Genomic DNA, 20383 nt, shown 5'->3' with positions numbered 1-20383 from the left:
AGGTCTGTAATTTTCTTTTTTTGTGGTGTCTTTATCTGCGTTTGGTTTCAGGGATATGCTGGCTTGATAGAATGAGTTTGGGAGTATTTCATCCTTTTCTATGCTCTGAAATACCTTTAGTAGTAGAAGTGTTAACTCTTCTCTGAAAGTTTGGTAGAACTCTTGCAGTGAAGCTGTCCAGGACAGGGCTTTTCTTTGGTGGGAGCTTTTTAATTACCTTTCCAATCTCTTCTTTTGTTATGGGTCTACTTAGTTGTTCTACCTCTGTGTTAGTTTAGGTAGGTAGTGTGTTTCTAGGAATTCACCCATTACTTCTAAGTACTCAAATTTGTTAGAGTACAATTTTTCATAGTAATCTGATATGATTCTTTGAATTTCAGTTGGGTCTGTTGTAATATCACCCATCTCATCTTTTATTTGGGTTATTTTCTTCCTCTCCTGTTTTTCTTTTGTCAGTTTGGCCAATGGTTTATCAATTTTGTTGATTTTGTCTAAGAACCAGCTTTTGGTCTTGTTCTTTCAACTGTTTTTCTGTTTTCTATTTCATTTCATCCTGCTCTAACTTTTATTATGTGCTTTCTCCTGGTGACTGAGGATTTCTTCTGTTGCTCTCTTTCTGTTTGTTCAAGTTGTAGGGATAAAAGAACTGAACAGAAGATTTCAAATAATGTCTCAAGAAGACAACACAAAGTATTATAATAATATGTGCAAAGAGGTGGACATGGAGATGGAAAACCAAAAGAGAAGTACACACTCGGCTTTCGTCAAGCTGAAAGAACTGAAGAAAAAATTCAAGCCTCAAGTTACAATAGTGAAGGACTCTATGGTGAAAATATTAAACAACGCAAGAAGCATTAAAAGAAGATGGAAAGAATACACAGAGTCATTATACCAAAAAGAATTAGTCGATGTTCAACTAGTACAAGAGGTGGCATATGATCAGCAACCGATGGTACTGAAGGAAGAAGTCCAAGCTACTCCAAAGGCATTGGCAAAAAACAAGGCTCCAGGAATTGATGGAATATGGAGATGTTTCAACAAACAGATGCAGCACTGGAGGTGCTCACTCATCTATGTCAAGAAATATGGAAGACAGCTTCCTGGCCAACTGACTGGAAGAGATCCATATTTATGCCTATTCCCAAGAAAGGTGATCCAACCGAATGTGGAAGTTATAGAACAATATCATTAGTATCACTCGCAAGCAAAAGGAAGCAAAATTTTGCTGAAGATCATTCAAAACTGGCTGCAATAGTATATTGACAGGGAACTGCCAGAAATTCAGGCCAATTTCAGAAGAGGACATGGAACCAGGTTTATCATTGCTGATGTCAGATTGATTTTGTCCGAGAGGAGAGAATACCAGAAGGTTGTTTACCTGTGTTTTATTGACTATGCAAAGGCATTCAGCTCTGTGGATCATAACAAATTACGGATAACATTGCGAAGAATGGGAATTCCAGAACAGTTAATTGTGCTCATGAGGAACCTTTACATAGATCAAGAGGCAGTTGTTTGGACTGAACAAGGGGATACTGATTGGTTTAAAGTCAGGAAAGATGTGTGTCAGAGTTGTATTCTTTTACCATACCAATTCAGTCTGTATGCTGAGCAAATAATCCAAGAAGCTGGGCTATATGAAGAAGAACGAGGCATCAGGATTGGAGGAAGACTCATTAACAACCTGTGTTATGCAGATGACACAGTCTTGCTTGCTGAAAGTGAAGAGGACTTGTACTTACTAATGAAGATCAAAGACCACAGACTTCAGTACAGATTGCACCTCAACATAAAGAAAAAAAAGCCCTCACGACTGGACCAATGAGCAACATCACAATAAACAGAGAAAAAATTGAAGTTGTCAAAGATTTTATTTTACCTGGATCCACAATCAACAGCCATGGAAGCAGCAGTCAAGAAATTAAAAGACACATTGCATTGGGTAAATCTGCTGCAAAGGATCCCTTTAAAGTGTTGAAGGGCAAAGATGTCACCTTGAAGTCTAAGGTGCACCTGACCCAGGCGGTGGTATTTTCAATCACATCATATGCATATGAAAGCCAGATAATGAATAAGGAAGACTGAAGAAGAATTGATTCATTTGAATTGTGGTGCTGGGGAAGATTATTGAACATATGATGGAGTGCCAAAAGAGGGAACAAATCTGTCTTAGAAGAGGTACAAACAGAACACTCCTTAGAGGCAAGGATGGCAAGACTGCGTCTTACATGCTTTGGACATGTTGTCAGGAGGGATCAGTCCCTGGAGAAGGACATCATGCTTGGCAGAGTACAGGGTCAGCAGAAAAGAGGAAAACCCTCAAGGATGTGGATTGACATAGTGACTGCAAGAGTGAGTTCAAGCATAACAAGGAATGTAAGGATGCCGCAGGACCCGGCAGTGTTTTGTTCTGTTGTGCATAGGGTCACTATGAGTCGGAACCAACTTGATGGCACCTAACAACAAGAACAACAACAATAGTTCAGTTTCCAAGTGTTTGATTTCTTTCCCCTGCTTTTTTTGTTATTGATTTCTACTTTTATGGCCTTATGGTCAGAGAAGATGCTTTGTAATATTTGAGTGTTTTGGATTCTGCTGAGGCTCGCTTTATGACCTAATATGTGGTCTGTTTTAGAGAATGTTCCATGTGCAGTAGAAAAGAAAGTATACTTTGTGACTGTTCGGCGGAGTATTCTGTATATGTGTATGAGGTCAAGTTTGTTGATTGTGGCATTTAGATCTTCCATGTCTTTGTTGAGCTTTCTGGATGTCCTGTCCTTCACCGACAGTGGTGTGTTGAAGTCTCCTACTATTATTGTGGAGCTGTCTATCTCACTTTGCAATACTGATAGTTTGTTTTATGTATCTTGCAGCCCTGTCCTTGGGTACGTAGATATTTAATATGGTTATATCTTCTTGGTATATTGTCCGATTATCATTATATAGTGTCCTTCCCTATCGTTTATGATGTATTTAACTTTCAAGTCTGTTTCTTCAGAAATTAATATTGCCACTCCTGCTGTTTTTTGATTGTTGTTTGCTCAATATATATTTTTTCCCATCCTTTGAATTTTAGTTTGTTTGTGTCTCTGAGTCTAAGTGTGTCTCTTCTAGGCAGCATATACATGGATCTTGTTTTTTAATCCATTCTGCCACTCTTTGTCTCCTTATTGGTGCATTTAGTGCATTTACATTCAGAGTAATTATGGATAGGTATGAATTTAGTGCTATCATTTTGAGGTCTGTTTTTGTGTGCTTTTGACAGTTTCTTTTTCCCACTTAATTTTATGTGCTGAATAGATTATATATTGTCCTTTCCTCATATTCATTGTTGTTAATTTTGTTTCTGCTGAGTCTCTATTTTTTTCTTGTATTTCATTTTGCAAAATCTTATTCTTAGCCTCATCAATTGTCAAAAGTCAAATGAGAGAATCTTTCCTAACATGCTGTTTTGCCTACTTTCTTTCCATTATCATAGGCATTAATAATCCTCACATTTATATCCATTTCTAGAGCCGTCTTCACCTTCTTTTTGGATTAGAACTTACAGCATGACTTCTTTTGCTAGACATATTGTTGGGGGTATAAGCAGTGCAGGTGGTAGGGAAACTTGAACAACTCAGCTTCAGACTAACAACTGATGCTTCTTAAGGTGTGAAACCCCAAATAAGAACCAGCTTTTGGTCTTGTTCTTTCAACTGTTTTTCTGTTTTCTATTTCATTTCATCCTGCTCTAACTTTTATTATGTGCTTTCTCCTGGTGACTGAGGATTTCTTCTGTTGCTCTCTTTCTGTTTGTTCAAGGCCTTGTCTACAGTGAAGTCACATAGACATAACAAGTTGGAGTTGTAATGGCTATTGGGTGCATGTTCAGTTCAATTGTATGTCATTTCAGTTGAACATTGCCTCTTTCTTTGCATTACAACTCCTGATACTGACACCAACTTCATTTTAGACCAGGCCATAGTATTCTATACTGTAGTGTTTTGAATAGTAAATCATAAAACTGAGCATCTGCAAGTGAACATCTGAGAATAACACAACAGTGTATGTGGTATATATTATTAACAAGAACACGTACCCTCCTAAAAACCAAAACGCCAAAAACAAGAAAGGACAGTCGTAAGTGCAGTGCAGCCTAACTCGAATATATCATAAGTCAGGGACTACCTGTAGTAGGTCCTGAATTTAAGTAACACGCTTGTTTTGAGTAACTTTATATTTTATTATAAAGTACATTGAGTACTAAAAGAGATTAAAGTATGTGTAAGAAGAGCTCTTCTTGGGTTGGTGGTGATTGAAAAAGGCCAGTATTTTTGGATAAAAGCAAGATACACGTACTCAAATACTAGGTTTTGCGCAGTGGTGTTTATGTTTTATGATTATATCCATATTGCTATTAACATTCCTACAGGAAAAATAACTTTGGTATTATATACCTAAAACTCTTCAGCCCCTCTTCTCTCTTTTTTTTTTTTTTAAACAACTCTGAATGCAAGGTCTATTGGGATTGTAGATATGGATAGAAGGAACATACGTGTCCAAGAAATAATGTAGAGGAATAATCTTCAGGGCCTGGATTGACTTGACTCAGTGAGAAAACAAAAGATGCTACTTTTATGGGTTGTGGGTCATGGGCTGGCGAACTATGGCATTTGGGCCAAATGGGGCCAAGGGCCTGTTTTTGTGTGGCCCTCAGCTAAGAATGGTTTTTATATTTTAAGGGTTAAAAAAAGCCTGGCAGGGAGACAAAAGTAATGTGGCCTGTAAAGGCTAAAATACTCTTTAGCCCTTATAGACAATGTTTGCTGATCCTCTGGTTAGAGTATAGCCATGCTTCTCTAAGAAATGGCTAAATTGAAGAAGGCATCGATTTAAAGGGAAAGGCGTTCAATTTGAAACATGATAAATTGCATGTGTCAGACATACCAGTGATCTTGAGGATGGTACAGGATCAGGCTACATTTGGTTTTATACATAAAGTCAGCATGAGTCAGAAGTAACCTGAGGGCAACTAACAACAAGAAGTGGCATGCGTTGTTGAAAAATAATTGTAGAGATGGATTTGAAGAGAGAATGAGAAACTAGGACTATATTAGTAATTAATATATAGTGTTTATTTTTATATGACATCATGCTAAACTAAAGGATTTCAAAATCACCTGTTGCATCTGTTCCTTTACTAGTTCAGGCCCCCATTGTCACTCCCCAAAAGACTGTGGTGTCCCTAGTTTACTTTTGTCTCCCTGACAGATGAATCTTCTTAAAGCTCTGATCATTTTTTATGCTAAATACTACTTGGTGTTCATTTTTCTCCCTTATATGACTATCTCCTAAATAAAAATGTCAGTAAAAATATTTGTTTACATTTAATAGGAAAACATAAGCTGTGAAAAGTATATACCTGTGACTCATTTTTATGGTAGTAATTAACAACACCTCTCAGAAGTATGTTAGCCCTTCTTTTCATTTTGTTTTGTTTTTGGCTTTTTTCCCATGCTCAGAAAATTATGTACAGAGCTACCACATAGGAATTTCCCTGTGTGAAAGTAATTAATATGTTTATACCCATTGGTTTCAAAAATAATTTAAGAAAGGTGGCTTTTTTTTTTTTAATTGTACTTTAGATGAAGGTTTACAGGACAAAGTAGTTCCTTATCAAACATTTATTACATACATTGTTCTGTGACATTGGTTAACAACCCCATGACATGTTAACACTCTCCCTTCTCAACCCTGGCTTCCCTACTACCAGCTTTCCTGTTCCCTCCTGCCTTCCAGTCCCTGCCCCAGGGCTGGTGCCCCCTTTAGTCTTGTTTTGTTCCATGGGCTTGTTCAATCTTTGGCTGAAGGGTGAACCTCAGGAGTGACCTTACTGCTGAGCCGAAAGGATGTTCTGGGGCCATACTCTAAGGGTTTCTCCAGTTTCTGCCAGGCCTGCAAGTCTTGTCTTTCTTTTTGAGTTAGAATTTTGTCCTACATTTTTCTCCAGCTCTGTCCGGGACCCACTATTGTGATCCCTGTCAGAGCAGTCAGTGGCGGTAGCCGGCTACCATCTAGTTTTACTGGACTCAATCTGGTGGAGGCCATGGTAGATATGGTTCATCGGTCCTTTGGACTAATCTTCCCCTTGTATCTTTCGTTTTCTTTATTTTTCTTTGCTCTCAAAGGGGTGAGACCAGTGGAGTATCCTAGATGGCTGCTCACAGGCTTTTAAGGCCCCAGACGCTACTCGCCAAGGTAGAATGTAGAACATATTCTTTCTAAACTATGTTGTGCCAATTGAGCTAGATGTCCCCCGACCCATGGTCCCTGCAGCGCTCATCCCAGCAATTCAGTCCCTCAGGGAGTTTGGATGTGTCTATGGAGCTACCATGACCTTGGCTTGTACAGGTTGTGCTGGCTTCCCCAGTATTGTGTACTGTCTTACCCTTCACCAAAGTTACCACTTATCTGTTGTCTATTGTGTTTTTCCATCCCCATCCCTCCCCTTGCTGGTAACCATCAAAGATTGTTCCTTTTTGTATATAAACCTTTTCATGAGTTTTTATAGTAGTGGTCTCATACAATATTTGTCCTTTTGTGATTGACATATTTTACTCAGAATAATGCCTTCCAGATTCATCCATGTTATGATATGCTTCACAGAGTCATTGTTGTTCCTTGTCATTGCATAATACTCCATTGTCTGTATGTACTGCAGTTTGTTCATTCATCTGTTGACGGGCACCTAGGTTGTTTCCATCTTTTTGCTGTTGTGACCGGTGCTGCAGTGAACATGGGTGTGCATATGTCTGTTCATGTGACGACTCTTATTTCTCTAGGATATATTCCTAGGAGTGGGATTGCTGGATCATTTGGTATTTCTATTTCTAGCTTTCTAAAATTCTAAGGAAGCGTCATATCGTTTTCCAAAATGATTTTATCATTTTGCATTCCCACCAGCATAAGAGTTTTGATCTCTCCTCAGCCTCTCCATCATTTATTTCCTGTTCCATTGATTTGTGCCAGTAATGCTGGGATGAGATGGTATCTCATTGTGGTTTTGATTTGCATTTCTCTGATGGCTAGAGATCATGAGCATTTCCTCATGTGTCTTTTGGTTGCTTGAATGTCTTCTTTGGTGAAGTGTCTGTTCATTTCCCTTGCGCATGTTTTAATTGGATTATATGTCTTTTTGTTGTAGAGGGTGTTGGATTTTCTTGTAGATTTTAGAGATTAGACCTTTGTCTGATTTGTAATAGCCAAAATTTTTTCCCAGCCTGTAGGTTCTCTTCATCTTTTGGTGAAGTCTTTTGATGAGCATAAGTGTTTAATTTTTAGAAGATCCCAGTTATCTAGCTTATCCTCTGGAGCTTGTGTGTTGTTGATTGTGATTCGTATCCTCTTAATGCCTTGTATTAGGGCTTTTAGCATTGATCCTATTTTTTCTTTTATGAACTTCATGGTTTTGGGCTTTATATTTAGGTCTTTGATCCACTGTGAATTAGTTTTTGTATATGGTGTGAGGTATGGGCCCTGTTTCATTTTTTTGCAGATAGGTATCCTATTTTGCCAGCACCATTTTTTAAAAAGACTGTCTTTTCCCCATTTGATGGACTTTGGGCCCTTGTCGAAGATCAGGTGACCATAGATGGATGGATTTACGTCTGGGTTCTCAATTCTGTTCCATTGGCCAGTGTGTCTGTTGTTGTACCAGTATCAGGCTGTTTTTACTACCGTAGCTGTGTAGTAGGCTCTGAGGTCAAGTAGTGTGAGTCCTCCGACTTTATTCTTCTTCTTCAGTAGTGCTTTACTTATCCAGGGCTTCTTATCTTCCCATGTAAAGTTAATGATAAGTTTTTCCATCTCTTTAAAGAATGTTGTTGGTAGTTGGATTGGTATTGCATTATATTTGTAAATTGCTTTGGGTGGAATTGTCATTTTCACAATGTTGAGTCTACTTATCCATGAGCATGGTATGTTTTTCCATTTATGTTGATCTATTTTGGTTTCTTGTAGTAGTGTTTTGTAGTTCTCTTCGCGTAGGTCTTTTACATTTTATTTTGGTTTCTTGTAGTAGTGTTTTGTAGTTCTCTTCACATAGGTCTTTTACATCCCTGGTTAGATTTATTCCAAGGATTTTATTTTTTTAGGGGCTACTATAAATGGTATTGTTTTCCTAATTTCCTTTTCATCGTTCTCTGTATTGGTGTATAGGAATCCAACTGATTTTTGTATGTTTATCTTGTATCCTGCTATTCTGCCGAGTCTTTCTATTAGTTCCAATAGTTTTCTCGTGGAGTCTTTTGGGTTTTCTATGTATAGTATCATATCATCTGCAAACAGGGAAAGTTTAACTTCTTCATTAACAATTTGGATGCCCTTTATTTGTTTCTTGTCTCATCGCTCCAGCTAGGACTTCCAACACAATGTTAAACAGGAGTGGTGATAAAGGGCATCCTTGCCTTGTTCCTATTCTCAAGGAGAATGTTTTCAGCCTCTCTCCGTTAAGAATGATTTTGGCCATTGGTTTTGAATATATGCCCTAAGCAAGGTGGCTTTTTAAAAGCATATCATGAAGTGATTTTGAAATGCTTACCTTAAGTTTTTCCTAAAAAGTCAGTAAAGACTGTGGAGCCAGGACAAACTGTTAGCTGTATTACACTGGACAGTTCTTTTAACTTCTGTGTCTAACTCTCTGTACCTGTAATGTATAGTATCTACCTCATAGAATTAATGTGAGCATAGAATCAGTTAATGCATACAAAATTCTTAAAAGAGTGACTGACAGGCACACCATATCTGCTAATTAAAGTTATCTTTTGTTGTTATATACCTCATTTAGCAAAGGGTTAACAAAACCCTTTACCCTGCTGCATGAGTATTTGACCTTTGTTTAACTTCCTATTTCCCTGACAGCCTGGTAAGGGTGCAATGTCAGCTGTTTTTAGGCAACATTACTTATGTTGCATGTGGACTGGTAAATTGAATGTAGATTGGGAAACTATGAATATCTAGTAATAGAGAAGTCATAACTTTGGGTTTCCTTATGTGCATTTACTGTTATAACTGGGAATAACAGTTTTGAGGGACTTTGGAAGCTATACCTATGAGGTTGTTACAAGGGATAGTGGCTTCTGCACTGTCACGAGGCAAGGGCAGATCCTGCACCTACTCAATGTGTGTCTCGTTTCTTTGCATTTGAGCTGTGTGCTACTTGGGTGATCCAAGAACTCTTACGAAAGAGGAGCACTTGATGGTACCTTGTTAGCAATCTCTGATTGCTGATCTGTGTTTTTCTTAAAGGCTTGTGAGAAGCAATACCAGTCGTATTTTTGGAGTCTTTAGAGCCTGAGAAGACATTCTGGTGGGCTTTGTACTCCCATCACCTTCATTTGTTAGACAAAGCAGTTTAACCCTTTCATGACCAAATTATTTTTGTTTTTAATTTTTTCTCGATAAATATTTTTTCCATTAATGGAATGCATGCTGAATCTTTGAGTGTGTCTAAATTTCCATTCTCTTGAGAGAGTTTCAGTTTAAAAAATAATATATGTCTCAAGGTATGTTTTATAAGTATAAACTTACAACTAATAGAAGATCATTTCTGGAATGTCCTCTCTGACCTATTCTAAATTAACTGTGTTTTGTTTAAGTTTTTTTCTTTACCCTGATGTGGTGAAGTTTACTAATATGTGTAAGTGTGGTTTTTTTTTTTTTTTTTTCAATCCCGATTGAGTATTGAGGTTTTGAAATCTGTGAATTGGTGCCTTTCATCAGTTCTGGGAAATTCTTGGCATCTCTTTAGGCACGGCCTGTGCCCACTCTAACCTTCTTCTGGAACTCTGATCAAACATATGTTGTTATGTGCCATCGAGTTGGTTCTGACTCCTAGCGACTCTATGTACAATAGAATGAAATATTGCCCAATCCTGCACTATCCTCACAATCATTGCTATGTTTGAGCCCATTGTTGTACCCACTGTGTCAGTCCATCTCATTGAGGGTCTTCCTCTCTTTCACTGACCATCTGTCTACTTTACGAGGCTTGATGTCCTTCTCCAAGGACTGATCCCTCCTGATAACATGTCTAAAGTATGTAAGACGAAATCTCACCATCTTCCCTTTTAAGGATCATTCCTTAGCAAAAATCCTCACAACTGGACCAATAAGCAAACATATGTTAACCCAGTGCCATCAAGTCGATTCCGACTCATAGTGACCCTATCGGATAGAGTAGAACTGCCCTATAGAGTTTCCAAGGAGCACCTGGTGGACCTCCTTATTCTGTTGTACATGTGTGTTAACAACTCTCCTCACCTTTTAAACAGCTCTATTGTAATATAATATGCGTGCCATAAAATTCATCTTTTTTGTACTGACCTCGTGGTGTCTGTATATATGTGCATATTGGGCAGGAGGATGGGGCCCGAGATTTTTAACCTACTCTTTCCAATCCCAGTACATGATGCCTCATCTCCTGTTGTCCCCTTTTTTAACCAGTCACCTGTAGCAGGATACAGAGTGTTGGGATCCAGGCAGAAACCTAAGTAGACGTAGAAAAACCTTTTTTATTTTGAAATAACTTCAGAATTGCTGAATGGTTGAAAGAAAAGTATAAAGAATTCTTGTACGTATACCCTTCACTGAGTTCCCTAATTTTGCCTCCATCTCTCCCTCCCTTCTTCATCTCCTCCTGTTCTCTCTCCTCTGTGTCACTATGTAGAATTTTTTTTTACTTCTGAACTCTTATACTTGAGAGGATTACTCTGTTTCACCTGTGTTTTTGAATGTTTTGGCACAGAGTTGCTATTGTCCTTATTTTATTTTCTGTTGTATCTTCAAATTGTGTTTTTTAGCTCTTACTATTTTTTGCTTTCTCTGTTATTCCGTCTTGATAGAGGTTTCCCTGTTTTACTAGTCTTTCTAAGAACCAGCTGTTTAGCTTTGTTCTCACAATTTTTGGTTTTGTTCTCTATTTTGTTGATTTTTGTTTGTATCTCTTTCCTGTCAGTGTCCTGACAGATTGAACCTTTATAATCATTTAATAACCTGTGCAATCCTTATTGACGTTTAGAGTCAATTTTGTTTCTGCTAGTATTTTTCTTTTGATTGGAATTTTCTTGATGTATTTTTCTGTCCCTGTACCTTTACCCATAAAAAAAAAAAAAATTTTTTTTTTTTTTTACCCATACCATGTGTTTATTTGTCTTAGAAATGGCATATAGATAGGTTTATTTTTTTAACTAAAAATTAAATCACTTTTAATTGTCTTTTAAATGGGCCACATTTGCAGTTTTGGGGTCACAATGGGAATCTCAGGCTCGGCTTCCTTCTTCTCTGGCTGTTTGAAGTAACAGTATGTGCACAGTTCTGTTGTTGACTGGGTAATCCAAGTCACAAGACTTACAAGGAATAATTCTAATATTTTAGGTGTGCTGTCATCAGTAAGTTATGGTATATAATAAATATTTAGTAAATTGGAAAAATAAGTATAGAAGCATTTCTTTGTATGTATTTGTCATAAAATTATTTCATTCTTGTAATAGTGGGTTAATTTGTAAACTATACTTTAAAACTTTTCTTTGTTTTAGTCCCAGAAATCTTGGATAGAAAGTACTTTGACCAAGAGGGAATGCGTATATATTATACCAAGTTCCAAGGACCCTCACAGGTAAGTGTTTCCTTTGGGATCTTCTAAAAATGTAGATGTAAGTTATATTACTATTTATTAAAAGCAAAAGTCACTAAAATTATTTGTTGCTGCTGTTAATTGTCCTTCCTCTGGAAGGAGACAACATTAGCAAGTTAATAATCTTTTGGAATTCTTACTGACGTTTGCAGCATAAAGCCACTTCTCCAAAGTGCTTCCCCATCTCTAAACTTTCTCAAATCAGCCTATACCCCTGCTCACTTACTGACACGGTTAGGTTCCAAAGGCAGGTCATTATGCAAAAATTGGCGTATGTGAAAATGGAGCATGACTACATAATTTACATAACTGCCAAATTATATCAGTGCATAGCTGCCAGATTATACCATTACATAACTGCCAAACCACTGAGAATCATGGCCTAACCAAGTTGCCACACAACCTTATCCATCGTAGCCAGTGTTACTCTCGCCTTGCACCTCAGTGGTCGTTACAGCCAGACATACGTGGTTAATGCGCAAAATAGTCAGGTAGTAGATTTTTTAGTGTTGTTGTAAACGAGAAATGTCAGATCACGCGATAGTCAATGAGCAAGGAGTAGGTGTATTATATTACAAAGATAAGGTGGACAGGTTATCTGTTGTCACTGGTTCATTAATATTCAGAGCTTAAAGATGTTTGAGTATATATTTTTGTTGAGCATAGTGCCCAACACTATGGTTCATGCTGAAGAAACCAATCTGAACCTAATAGCCCCTGGTTTTAAGTTACCTGTTTGCCAATATATAGATCAATATTTAATGGAACACCTATCATCAGAGACTGTAGGCATCTGTAATTATCTTTTGGTCTTTAAAATGCCTTTCATAATAGAAAAAAAAAACTAAAAATAAAATTAATTTAAAATCAAGGAAAGGTGTACTTCTTATTCATTTAAGAAAACATTTTTGATAATTTTTTTTTTCCTGAGGCCTGAAAATGGAAAAAGCTTAAAGAGACAAATCAAAGATAAAGTTAATTGGTAGCCTGTAGAGAACCCCTCTTCATAGCCACTGAGAAAAAACTAATTGACAAGGAAGATTTGCAAGATTTTTGGTTCTCCGTACATTTCCCACCTCCTGTCAAACCCTATTCTCTATCCACTTAGCTTCTCTGCAACTTTTATTTCCATTTGATGTGTGGTTCTTTTAAAAACTTACTAAATAGATAATTTTTTTGTTAACTAGTATCTCTTTTAAATTACAGTGTCAGTCATTGTTGTTGTCCACAGTGGGTACTCAGTAAATATTTGTTGAATAGAATTTCCAAAACCTTTTGTTGCATTACATAAACCTGCGGTTTGAATTCAGTATTTCTCTCGATTTTAACAGTAAGAAAAAAAACAATTTTGAGTTCATCTCTCACCTAAAAATATAACACCTTTCCATTGTAAGAATAATGCATATGGTAAGTTTTGAAAAGTTTTGAGAAGCAGAAAATTGACTCAGTGCTCAGAGTTCTAACACCTCAAAAACAATTGTCATTAATAACATTTTGGGTGATATGTTATTTTTTTCTTTCCTCAGCACATAGTGTTATTTTAAATATTGCTGCAGTCAGTCTGTATGTGAAACGTTGTACCTGCTTTTCAACAAAATATTATCATAAATATATTTTTCTATATTATTTTTATAAGATGGTAGTTAATATTCTCCTACTGTATAGACCACAATTTATATACACATTCCACAATTGAGCATTTGAGTCATTTTCAATTTTTAGCCATTATAAAACTAGGCCATAATGAAGATTTTAGTGGGTAAAAATTTTTGTGTATTTAATGTCCCCCTCCCGCCTATATGTAATGCCAGGAATGCTTTCTAAAAGGATTGAAGCAGTGCACGTTATTACCCACAGTGAAGGAAAGTGCCTGCTTTACTGAATACTGACTAGATTAACATTAGCCATCATTTTTTAAGAAAAGGTGATAAGTGGGAAATAGCATGTGTTTTAAATCTGCATTTATTTGATTACTGTTGAGATAACGTTACTCATTTTTTATTTTTTGTTTTAATATCCTCTCATTTTGGGGGGTAGATTCTGTAAATGTCTTTTGATTAGCTTTTTATATAATTAAAATAGAGAAACTTAATATCTCTTCTAAACTGTAGATCTGACTTAACTCTTTGAAAGGTAATTTAAATTTCTTACTGTTTATTAAAAGTATGTGTCACTCAACATCACATCGCATTTCATAACCAGAGAGGATAAATGATGTTTCCAAGGTCACATGGCTGTAAATTCGTAAAGATAGGATTAGAATTTAGATTTCTTTAGTTCAGTGTGCCAGTTAAATTCTAAGATACTGGTTTTCTTTCAACGAGAGAAAATTGTGGTTTTACTTTATTAAAAAAAACGAATTGTATTATCATTAAGGAGTTTATTTCCCACAATTGTGTTAATTTCCTTTGCAGTAGAAATAATAAAAACACTTATCAGGTGTTACGGAAACCTCAGGCTGTTATGGTTAAGGCTGTATCCCCAGCCTTAACCATCCGTATGGGACATATTTCAAATACATGTGGTTACTCCTTTCTACACTATTTGAATTTTTAAATTAATTTTATATGAATAGGAAATACATTCACCTGATTCAAAATTTACAAGGTACCAAGGTTATAAGTGGTAGCCTTCTTCCCTTCACTACCTTTACTACCAAGTTTCTCTTCCCAGAGACAACTGTTGTTGTCCATTCCTTGGAATCCCTTCTGGAAATAGTCATAGTCTTTGCATAAGCAAACGAGGTGTATATATTCTCCCCCCTCCCTTTTTTTTAACACATACTTTTTTAGCAGGTTATGTTTATCACCTATCTTGGAGATCCCTACCTTCTTTTTGATAATGGTATCCGATTATGCCTGGACCATAATTTATATTACTTTTCCTTATAATGGATATTTTAGCTATTTTTTTTTGTTATATTTTTTGCTCTTAGAACTACCTTTTTTTTTTATTAACATTTATTGAGCTTCAAGTGAACGTTTACAAATCAAGTCAGACTGTCACATATAAGTTTATATACATCTTACTCCGTACTCCCACTTGCTCTCCCCCTAATGAGTCAGCCCTTCCAGTCTCTTCTTTCGTGACAATTTTGCCAGCTTCCAACTCTCTCTATCCTCCCATCCCCCCTCCAGACAGGAGTTGCCAACACAGTCTCAAGTGTCCACCTGATATCATTAGCTCACTCTTCATCAGCATCTCCTACCCACTGTCCAGTCTCTTTCATGTCTCATGAGTTGTCTTCAGGGATGGTTCCTGTCCTGTGCCAACAGAGGGTTTGGGGACCATGACCGCCGGGATTCCTCTAGTCGCAGTCAGACCATTAAATCTGGTCTTTTTATGAGAATTTGGGGTCTGCATCCCACTGATCTCCTGCTCCCTCAGGGGTTCTCTGTTGTGCTCCCTGTCAGGGCAGTCATCGATTGTGGCCGGGCACCATCTAGTTCTTCTGGTCTCAGGATGATGTAGGTCTCTGGGTCATGTGGCCCTTCCTGTCTCTTGGGCTCTTAGTTGTCATGTGACCTTGGTGTTCTTCATTCTCCTTTGCTCCAGGTGGGTTGAGACCAATTGATGCATCTTAGAGGGCTGCTTGTTAGCATTTAAGACCCCAGACGCCACGTTTCAAAGTGGGATGCAGAATGATTTCATAATAGAATTATTTTGCCAATTGACTTAGAAGTCCCCTTAAACCATGGTCCCCAAATCCCCGCCCTTGCTCCGCTGACCTTTGAAGCATTCATTTTATCCCGGAAACTTCTTTGCTTTTGGTCCAGTCCAATTGAGCTGACCTTCCATGTATTGAGTGTTGTCCTTCCCTTCACCTAAAGCAGTTCTTATCTACTAATTAATCAGTAAAAAACCCTCTCCCACCCTCCCTCCCTCCCCCCCTTGTAACCACAAAAGTATGTGTTCTTCTCAGTTTATACTATTTCTCAAGATCTTATAATAGTGGTCTTATACAATATTTGTCCTTTTGCCTCTGACTAATTTCGCTCAGCATAATGCCTTCCAGAGAACTACCTTTTTTTTTTTAATAGTTGCATCTTCTTATGTCTGGACTCTAATTTGTATTACTTGTATGTTATGGATATTTTAACCATTTTCAGTTTTGTTTTTTTTTGCTCTTAGAAAAAGCAAGCTACAGTGAATAATAAAATTAATCATTTTACACAAATACCACAGATATTTTGTAGCATATATTTTTAGAAGTGCAATTAGAGGGTGATAAGGAGCCTACATTTTTCATTTGGTTTAGTATTGCCAGATTTCTCTCAGAAATTGTATCAGTTTACCATTTCACTGGAAACCCTGGTGGTGTAGTGGTTAAGTGCTACTGCTGCTAACCAAGAGGTCAGCAGTTCAAATCCGCTAGGTGCTCCTTGGAAACTCTATGGGGCAGTTCTATTCTGTCCTATAAGGTCACTATGAGTTGGAATTGACGGCAGTGGGTTTTTGCCATTTCGCCATCAGATAAGAGACTACTTTTTTTATATTCTCAATAAGTTATTGTTTTAGAAGTTAAAAATCATTCCTGATCAGATAGATGGAAAATGGTGTCCTGTTGTAGTTTTTAAAATGTGCATTGCTCTTATATATTCTTATGTATTTTTTTCCTGTGAGCTGTCTGTCCATGTGTTTATTCTTTTTTACATATTAGATTTTTCATCTTCATTTGAAGGCCTTTATGTATTAGGGTCACTAACCCTTTGTCTGCAATAATTTTTCCCAGTTTGTCTTTAGATTTATTAATGACGTATTTTTGCCGTGTAGAAATGTTGTATTCCTATGTAGTTAAATTTATCAGTATTTTCATTAATGGCTTCTGGATTTTATATCATAACTAATTTAAAATGTAGAAACCATGTGAGTTTAAAAAAAAAGTTTTATGAATTTGTAAATCAAGGCAAACATGACCTATGATATCTACTAAAACATCAAACTAATACTTTTCCTTTGTTTTTTTCTTTTATATGTGTTTTATGTAGTTTAACAACAATAAAAAAGATGCCATTGAAATAGCATATTTATTCTTTGTGTTCATTTTACAGATGCCTTCCAGGATGTCAGATTTGTCAGCAACTCGTCAGGTAACTAATAAAATGACTACATTTGTACAGATTCTGAAGAATAAGCAAAATAAATCAATTAGAAGCATCAGTTAGGATATACCAAAAAACCCCAAATCATTGGTTTTGAGTTGATTCTGACTTATGGCTATCCTATAGCACAGAGTAGAACTGCCCCATAGAGTTTCCAAGGCAGTAAATCTTTAGGGAAGCAGACTGCCACATCTTTCTCCCATGGAGTAAATGGAGGGAGCAGACCGCTGACCTTTCACTTAACAGCTGAGTGCTTTAACCATTGTGCCACCAGGGCTCCTTAGTTAGAATATATAAAAAAAAAAATAGTGGAATAATATTCACATGGTGCTGCATTTGAGGGGCTTCTTACGCATAATTGGGAGGTGAGAGATTGGGCAAGGCTTCTTAAAACTTGAGTGAAGCTACTTGAGCTGAGTGCTAAAGTTGAGTTAGTTGGACAAAGATTGAGGGAGAAGGTAAGAGTTTTAGGCAGGGAGAGCCGGATGTGGAAAGAACTGGAAGCAGAAGAGATTGGTCCTATCGGGAAACTGCAGAGTGTAAGCTTTAAGATGAGGATTGGAGAGGTCTGAGCCCTGGGGGAATAGATAGGGGCCAGATCATTTAAGGTATTTGTGCACTATGCCAAATAGTTTTGATTTCATATTAAAAGGATTTTAACATGCTCAAATTTTCATTTTTGAAAGAGCAGATGCTGTTTTGAGGAAATAGGATTGGGAGAATAATGACAGTTCAGGAAAATTTTGGAGTACTTCTGTCAAAAGTTGAGAGCCTGGATTAAGATAGTGGCTATGATGATGAAGAGAAGTGGACCTCTTTGAGGGTATTAATGAGCAAGACTCAATAGAATTTGGTGGATATGAGAGGAAGTGAAAGATTTGAGAATGATGCCCAGGTTTTCTCCTAGGACAGTGAGTAGTACTGTTTTGTTTGATTGTAATGTAACTACTCAAACTTTCTTTTGATTAGCTTTCATGTTTGCATGGTCTCTTTTTCCATCCTTTTACTTGTTTACATATAAAACGGGTTTCTTGAATACAGGGGATAGTTGAGTCTTGCTTTTGTTACATAGTTTGATCATCTCTTTGTATTAATTTTGTTATTACATGATTTATATTTAATGGAGTTGTTGATGTGGTTGATTCTAAATCTACCTTGTTGCTATTTGTTCTCTCTGTGTCCCATGCTTTTTTCTTCCTTTTTCCCTTCTATTTTTTGATTTAGATGGTTTTTTTGTTTGATTTTATCTCCACTATTACATTTTTTTTTTTTTTTTTTTTACATTACTAAAGGTCCCTGGGTGGTGCAAATGGTTTGCGCTGGACTAATTAAAAGGTTGGCAATTCGAACCCACCCAGCAGTGCCATGGAAGAAAGACCTGGTGATCTGCCTCCATAAAGATTATAGCCAAGAAAAACCCAATGGAGCAGTTCTGTTCTGTTACACATGTAACACATGGGATTGCCATGTTTATTACATTACTAGCTGTAACTATGTTATTTTTTCAGTGATTGCTTTAGGGTAGGGACCCCCCAAGTGTTCTAAGTTTATAGTATCATTAGTATGCCAGTAATTTTCTCATGGTGCCTAGGCCATACTTAATAGTTTGCTTTATTAAGTAGTAATAATAAAACTATATATGTATTTATGTCCTAGCAAGTTAGTAGCTGCTTGAAAAATAATACATGCAAACTGAAAGGAAAATGACTTTTTTGTTTTATTCTTAGCAAATACTTACTAATGACATACATGCATCTCCTGGACATTGCCCAACTTCTCAAAGCTTGGAATCAGATTAGACACCACTGTTCTCATTTCTTGTGCATTGATTTTCGTGTCATACTTGCTTTTAATCCCAGGAACCACCAAAAGCTCAGGTTCACATAAACAAGACATCGTGAAAAGGAATGTAGCATGATCAAATGTTGACACTGAACATTCTCAAACTAGTTGTTTATGTGGTGTCTGATGTCACTGTTTCCCTCAAATTTAAAATGCTTCGTATGCCCTTGTGAGTTGGCTGTGGCTCCCTGGAGTGCCTTAGTATACATTTTGGGATCCATGTCTCTAAAGTTGACAGTATACATTTTTATCACAGCTTTTAAATAATATTATACCACTTCGTGTAATAAAGTGTAAGTCCCATACTGCAGTATACTTCTGTTCTTCTTGTCCTATCCTGTACTGTTGTTTTCATGCATTTTACTTCTATGCATCTTGTAACTCCTACCATACATTGTTGTTATATTTGCTTAAGAGTCAGTTATATTTTAAAGAGATTAAAGAATGGGGGAAAATGTCATTTATATTTATTCACATATATTCTCTGATTCCAGTGCTATTCATTCCTTTGTGTAAATCCAAAATTCTATCTGTTGTCATTTTCCTTTTCCCTGAAGAACGTTCTTGAACATTTTGTATGCAGGCCTGCTTTTGATTGTTATAAGAAGTGTTTATTTTGCATTCAGTTTTGAAAGGTATTTTAAGTATGTATGAGAGTCTAAGTGGACAGCTTTTATCCTTTTGATGCTTTAAAGATACTCCGTTGTATTTTGGCTTGCAAGGCTTTGACAAGATGTCTGCTGTCAGTCTTACCTTAGCTCTTCTGTACTTAATGTATCATTTATACTGTCTGCTTTTAAGATTTTCTCTGATTGATTGCTTTTCAGCAATGCCTTGGTATGGTTTTCTTCAGGTTTGCTCTGCTTAGTTTTTGTTGAGCTTCTCAATCTGTGGATCCAATAATTTGGAATATGTGGGGCCACCCTTTTTCCAGATTTTTTCTCCTCTTCCCCTCATTCCTCCACCTCTCCACCCCTGCCTCCTTTCTAGGACTTCAGTTACCTGTGTGTTGAGCTACTTGTGTCACAGGTCAGTGATGTTCTGTTCCCTTTATCCCCTCAGTCTTTTCTCTGTTTGTTGATTTTGAATGGATTTCATTGCTGTGTCTTCAGATTCATTGATTTTCTTCTTTCCTGTTGTCTGATATGTTGTAAGTCTTATTTTATGACTTTTTCATTTCAGATATTGTATGGTTTATCTTTAGCTGTCCCATTTGGATTTTTTTTTTTATGTCTTCCGTTTCTTTCCTCATCATGTTCATATTTTCCTCTACCTTTCTGAGCATATTTGTAATAAACCAAAAACGAAACCAGTTGCCCTTGAGTTGATTCCAACTCATGACAGCCCCATGTGTGTCACAGTAGATGTGTGCTCCATGGGGTTTTCAGTGGCTGGTCTTTCAGAAGTGGATCACCAGGGCTTACTTCAGAGGTGCTTCTGGGTGGGTTTGAACTGCCACCCTTCAGGTACTAGCCAAGTGCTTAACCGTTTGTGCCCATCACTGATTACTATATTTATAATATTTGACGCTTATTTATAATAGTTTTAGTGTCATTTTCTGCTAATTCTAACCTGTAATTTCTGGATCTTCATTTAATGATTGATTCTTTTTTTTTTTTTTCCGCCTCATGTTTATGGTCACATTTTTTGCATGCCTGGTAATTTTCAACAGGTGTAGTACGTTGTGAAATTTGTTTTGGTGTATTGGATTTTCTTGTATCCCATTAGAGAGTTTTGAACTTATTCTAACAAATAATTATGTTAC

At 36.8% G+C, this 20383-nt stretch overlaps 1 protein-coding gene across 2 annotated transcripts in view; it reads left to right on the top strand.

The window, feature by feature from the left end:
- The window catches only part of TRPM7 (transient receptor potential cation channel subfamily M member 7), a 170338-nt gene that overhangs the window by 40657 nt on the left and 109298 nt on the right, over positions 1–20383 (top strand). For both annotated transcript variants that reach the window (XM_049904946.1, XM_049904947.1), the window contains exons 2-3: positions 11577–11656; positions 16726–16764. In XM_049904946.1, the coding sequence (XP_049760903.1) occupies positions 11577–11656; positions 16726–16764 (119 nt within the window). The remainder of the gene's footprint in view (positions 1–11576; positions 11657–16725; positions 16765–20383) is intronic.

Source organism: Elephas maximus, chromosome 12 (genome assembly GCF_024166365.1).
Source record: "Elephas maximus indicus isolate mEleMax1 chromosome 12, mEleMax1 primary haplotype, whole genome shotgun sequence".
NCBI lineage: Eukaryota > Metazoa > Chordata > Mammalia > Proboscidea > Elephantidae > Elephas > Elephas maximus.
The sequence above is the reverse complement of the archived record's forward strand: the minus strand, read 5'-3'. Positions and strand labels throughout refer to the sequence as shown.